Genomic DNA, 5,000 nt, shown 5'->3' with positions numbered 1-5,000 from the left:
AGAGAAAGATAAAGAGAAGGGAAGAAAAGATACGAGATGAGACGAAATGAGATGAGAACAGGAAGTGTGACCCGGTTTCTAGAGATAAGTCTTCCTCGTCCCTGTTAATCGAGTTTCCAATAATCATTTTAAAATCATCTTTTCCCGTACCTTCGTAAAATTAAAAATATAAAAAAAATGAAAGAGAGAACGAGAGAGAAAACGAGAGAGAGAGAGAACGAGAGAGAGAGAGAACGAGAGAGAGAGAGAGAGAGAGAGAGAGAGAGAGAGAGAATCTTCCCGTTGGATATCGAGGAACGTAACATCATCAGCCTTGATCCTGTTTACAAGCGGGGAACTCGTTACGAAGCTGGAACGCGTGAAAGTGGTAGCGTGACCTCTAACAGGCAGTGGTACTTGCACTTGGTACCGCTTCGACGGTCGACCTTAGCACGAGTTTCATTGCGCGTTCGTTCGGGGAGGATCAACAACGCTTACACACTCGACACGAGTTTTACTCCTCGCTGATAGGTAACTCGCGAGAACGCAAACTCGTATGCGTGGCCCGACCGGATCGCTCACGTGTCGCGTACTATAGTAGCAAGGTCGTTAGCATGAGGAACGAGTTTTTGGCTCGTTCAAAAAGGAAGATGTTGATGGATTTTCGATTTTCACAGATTTTCATTATCTCTTCTCTCTCGGTTTTTTTTTTTTTATTTTTTCTTCTTCTTTTTTCAATCCATTCGAGTCTTTTTTTTTTGAAATAGAAAAAAGTATGTTGTTGTTTTTTTTTTCTTTTTCTTTTTTTTTTGTTTTGTTTCTTGCGATTACGACTCGAATTTATTACTGTAACAAATGAACGCTAATTTCGCGTTATCAGCGACTTTACTTTTTTTCCGTTTTTTTCTTTCTTTTTCTTTTTCATATCACGTTATCGCTTGATCGACGTATGTATGTATCTGTCATCGACGTATCTGTTTTCGTGAAAGCGAATTTTTCTTCTTCTTTCTTTCTTTCTTTTTTTTCTCTCTCTTTTTCTCTTTCTCTCTCTCTTCTTTTTTTTTTTCTTTTAACTTTCTTTACGACGAGACGAGAATTTGTCGTTTATTTTCAATGTGGATGTGTTACACACGTGTTGGAAAATTGTTCTTCAATAATTTCGCGAGAAAATTGATGAGAGAGAGAGAGAGAGAGAGAGAGAGAGAGAGAGAAAGAGAGAGAGAGAGACAGATAGAGAGAGAGAGAGAGAGAGAGAGAGAGAGAGAGAGAGAGAGAAAGAGAAAAAGAGAGAGAGGGAGAGAAAGTGTAAATAGAAAGAGAGATAAAAAAACTCACAATTCTCCTTGTTCCCACAGAATAGTAGATGATATCGAACAAAGTTTGGCCTGGAGTCAAAATGTGGTCCCTTGGTGAAGAGTACTTCTTTAATATTTTCGAGTCCATTGACGACAACGCAAGGTACCGATCCCATCTTGAGCTTGATCACTTGGCTGTCGTAGACCTTGACGAGATCGGCGAAGGCTTTGTAAGGCACATCGTAACGTCCAAGTATATGAAGTGATCCCAAAATTGGCCAAGGTTTTGGACCAGGTGCTTCTGGTAGAAACGATCCTTCCGAGTAAAGAATTTTCTCGCTTTTCCTAGCCTTTTCCGATCGAAGATGATCGATCAGGATAAGAATGAGAGCTAGCACGGTGACAGCGATAAGTAAGGAAGTCGTCAGGCTGAGCGACAGCATGTCTTCGAGATTTTCTCACGCACGATATTTCACTTGACAAGAGGATGCAAATAGTAAAAGAATAAGAGAATATGATGAAATAAAAGTATAAGAGGACTAAGAAGACTAACAAGAATAAGAATAAGAATAAGAATAAGAATAAGAATAAGAATAAGAATAAGAATAAGAATAAGAATAAGAATAAGAATAAGAATAAGAATAAGAATAAGAATAAGAATAAGAATAAGAATAAGAATAAGAATAAGAATAAGAATAAGAATAAGAATAAGAATAAGAATAAGAATAAGAATAAGAATAAGAATAAGAATAAGAATAAGAATAAGAATAAGAATAAGAATAAGAATAAGAATAAGAATCAGAATAAGAAAAAGAAGAAGAAGGAAAGGAAACGCGTTAGTTCGCCGGCTCGGCGTATCGCGTGTTGCGCGAGTACACTCGTGGACACGTTTCGCTCGGGTTGCGGAGATCTTAGCTTCTGGCAGACCGGCTACTTTTCTCGTCCTCGGTGATCGTAGCAAGTAGTTAAAGAGAGCGAAGAAAGGATCGGCGCGTTTGTTGTGGTTGCCGTCTAAGGCCGTGTGTTGTCCTGCCGGAGTCCGTCTGTGAACGGTCTGCCGATCTGACTCGGTCTGTGGGGATAGGATGGTTGCCCGGCTATCTTATATAGCGGCGTAATGTAGTCAGCACATTTGCGTCGCCTGTGCCTCAACCCCATACATATGGATTGGTGTGAGAGACGACGCGAGTGAGGCAGGGGAGGTGGACGGTCTCTCTTATACACTGTACACCGGATCGCTTGTCTGTTCGCGTACTCGTTTGCTCCCCCGATCGTTGGATGAATCGATCGATCGATCGATCCTTAAACGTGAGAACAGATTTTGAGAAAATGTCGTGGCGACGCCGATCTCGACACCCATGGATTTGATAGATAAGACCGTTTACCGGGGGTGAAGGGAACAAGATTCTCTACCACCCTCTTCTGATCAAAACAAAGACGAGAACGGAGACGTCGAAGAGAAACAGAAGGAGGAGGAGGAGGAGGAGGAGGAGGAGGAGGAGGAGGAGGAGGAGGAGGTGAAAAAGAAGGAGGAGGAACGAGTCAAGATCGAGGAGTCGTTTGAGTGGGGAGGACCCCGTAGGGCCCATCCAAGGGACGCTTCTTGCCCTTGACTTCTCTCCTTAAGGTGCCATCGGCTTTTCTGGCAAGGTGGCTCTCGCAGCTGCGACAGTCCATCTCCCCCACCACTATCGCCATCACCACCACCAACACCACCACCACCAGCACAATCACCATTACCATCACTGCCACCACCACCACTACTATCACCATCGTTACGATCATCACCACCGCCACCCTCCTTCATCTCCCAACGTGCCTCTCGACGTTAATCTTGCTCGCGCGCGTGGAAAAACGGTGACATGCGAGAGAGAGAGAGAGAGAGAGAGAGAGAGAGAGAGAGAGAGAGAGAGAGAGAGAGAGAGAGAGAGAGAGAGAAAGAGAGAGAAGAGCCAGCGTCTCTTTTCGGTTCTCTCTTTCCTCCTCATCGTGGACCCTTCTTCGGAGGTTGGACCCTCCGGAGAATCTTGCGCGGCAAGAAAGCCGTTTTCGGCGCACCTGTAAGACGCCTTGACGATCTTGATGCGGGGTGGAAGGCCGAAGGAAAAGGAGGATGCTTTTTCTTCGAACGTCTCTTCTCTTCTCTTCTTTTCTCATTCACATTAACTTCCTGCGAATCGTCTACGATATTTTTATCCTAATATGGGATATTAATTGTAGATGTTAATTTTCTAATATATTCGATGTCGCACACGGCTATTCATATCGACCTACTTTCTACGAATTCGAATTTTTTACTATGATCGAAATCAATTATTATCGGAGACCGATTATATCCCTTTGATTCGATCCTCCTGATCGTTTGTTGTCTGATCATGAAGAAAAGTTTTTCTTTTCCTTTTTTTTCTTTCTTCTACCCTTTTTTTTTTTTTTACAAAGACACAATCGACATCGTCTATCTATCTAAATATCTATCTACGAGATTCTTCTTTCTTTTCCCTCCCCATCCTCCCACCATCACCCTTCCCTCCCTCCCCCCTCCTCTCTCTCTTTCTCTCGGATATTTTTCTCTTATGTATCTCGATCGAATCGAAAATCGAACGATCTTGAATCCAAAGTCCGTAGTCTCTGCAGGATGTTCAATGGATTACGTAATCGTTACGACAAACGTTAATATTCGAGATCGACAAGGCTTCGTTTTTCTTACGAAGAGAAACCCATGACGTCATTCATAATCGAAGGATTATCTCGTGCGATATAGATCGGCTTATCGAATCCTTCAGTAATGATAATATTCTTGAGCTTTCGATGAATGATAATAATAATGATAATAATAATAACAATAATAATAATAATAATAATAATAATAAAAAATAATTATAATAAATAATTATAATAATGATAATGATAAAAATAATAATGATAATAATAACAATAATAATGAAGAAGAAAGGAACCATGGCCTACTTCGGTGGGAGTTTAGGGAGAAGGTACGATGAAGAATCTATGATCGACTATCGAGACGCGTTCAGACGTAAAAACTAGACTGACTCTCAATGAGCAAGAATATTACGGTCCCCTTACGGTCAGTCGGCCAAATCCATTCACCGAGCGAGCCCGTTCGAGTTCGAGCAGAAGAAAGCTAATGAATGCGTGTCCAGCAGCCGATCATCTCTCTCTTTCTCTCTCTCTCTCTCTATCTCTCTTTCTCTCTTTCTCTCTTTCTCTCTTTTTCTCTCTTTTTTTGATCTTTCAAGTGGTCCCTTCGATGAAAATACGACTCTTCGAAACTAACATAGAGAGTATAGATAGGATTAGAAGGAATGTCGAAAAAGCTCGTTTCAATCATTCTTCGAGAAAGGTGGTACGTATCGCAACGTTACTTTTTGTCGCGGAAGTCGATTCTAGATCGGGGCATCGGATTTCTTGAAATTGCGCCGAGAAAAAGAGGTCGAGAGTATTCTCGAACGATCGAAGATAGTTTCGATGGGTCCAGTTTCTATATAGGTAGATATACTTTATACAATATTTTCTTTCTGGATAATAAAATCTCTTTTTGGTATTCTTAATACTTATTACATTGATATTTCTAATCTCGATTATTACGAATTAATTTGTGAATAGGTATATTGAAAAAAACAAATGTTTTTCTTTCTTTCTTCTATTCCTTTTTTTATTGCTTTTCTTTTGTCCTTTCTTTTTTTTTTCTTTTTTTCTTCTTTTCTT

At 40.8% G+C, this 5,000-nt stretch overlaps 1 protein-coding gene across 1 annotated transcript in view; it reads right to left on the bottom strand.

Annotated features, from left to right (window-relative positions):
- LOC124433224 (cytochrome P450 307a1-like) overlaps positions 1–1,824 on the bottom strand; it is a 4,334-nt gene extending 2,510 nt beyond the window's left edge. The window contains exon 1 of the mRNA XM_046982973.1: positions 1,315–1,824. Coding sequence (XP_046838929.1) covers positions 1,315–1,717 — 403 coding nt within the window. The 5' untranslated portion in view covers positions 1,718–1,824. The remainder of the gene's footprint in view (positions 1–1,314) is intronic.
- Between the last annotated feature and the right edge of the window lie 3,176 nt (positions 1,825–5,000).

The sequence above is a fragment of the Vespa crabro genome, chromosome 2 (assembly GCF_910589235.1).
Source record: "Vespa crabro chromosome 2, iyVesCrab1.2, whole genome shotgun sequence".
Lineage (NCBI taxonomy): Eukaryota > Metazoa > Arthropoda > Insecta > Hymenoptera > Vespidae > Vespa > Vespa crabro.
This window is presented reverse-complemented; position numbering and strand designations above follow the sequence as displayed.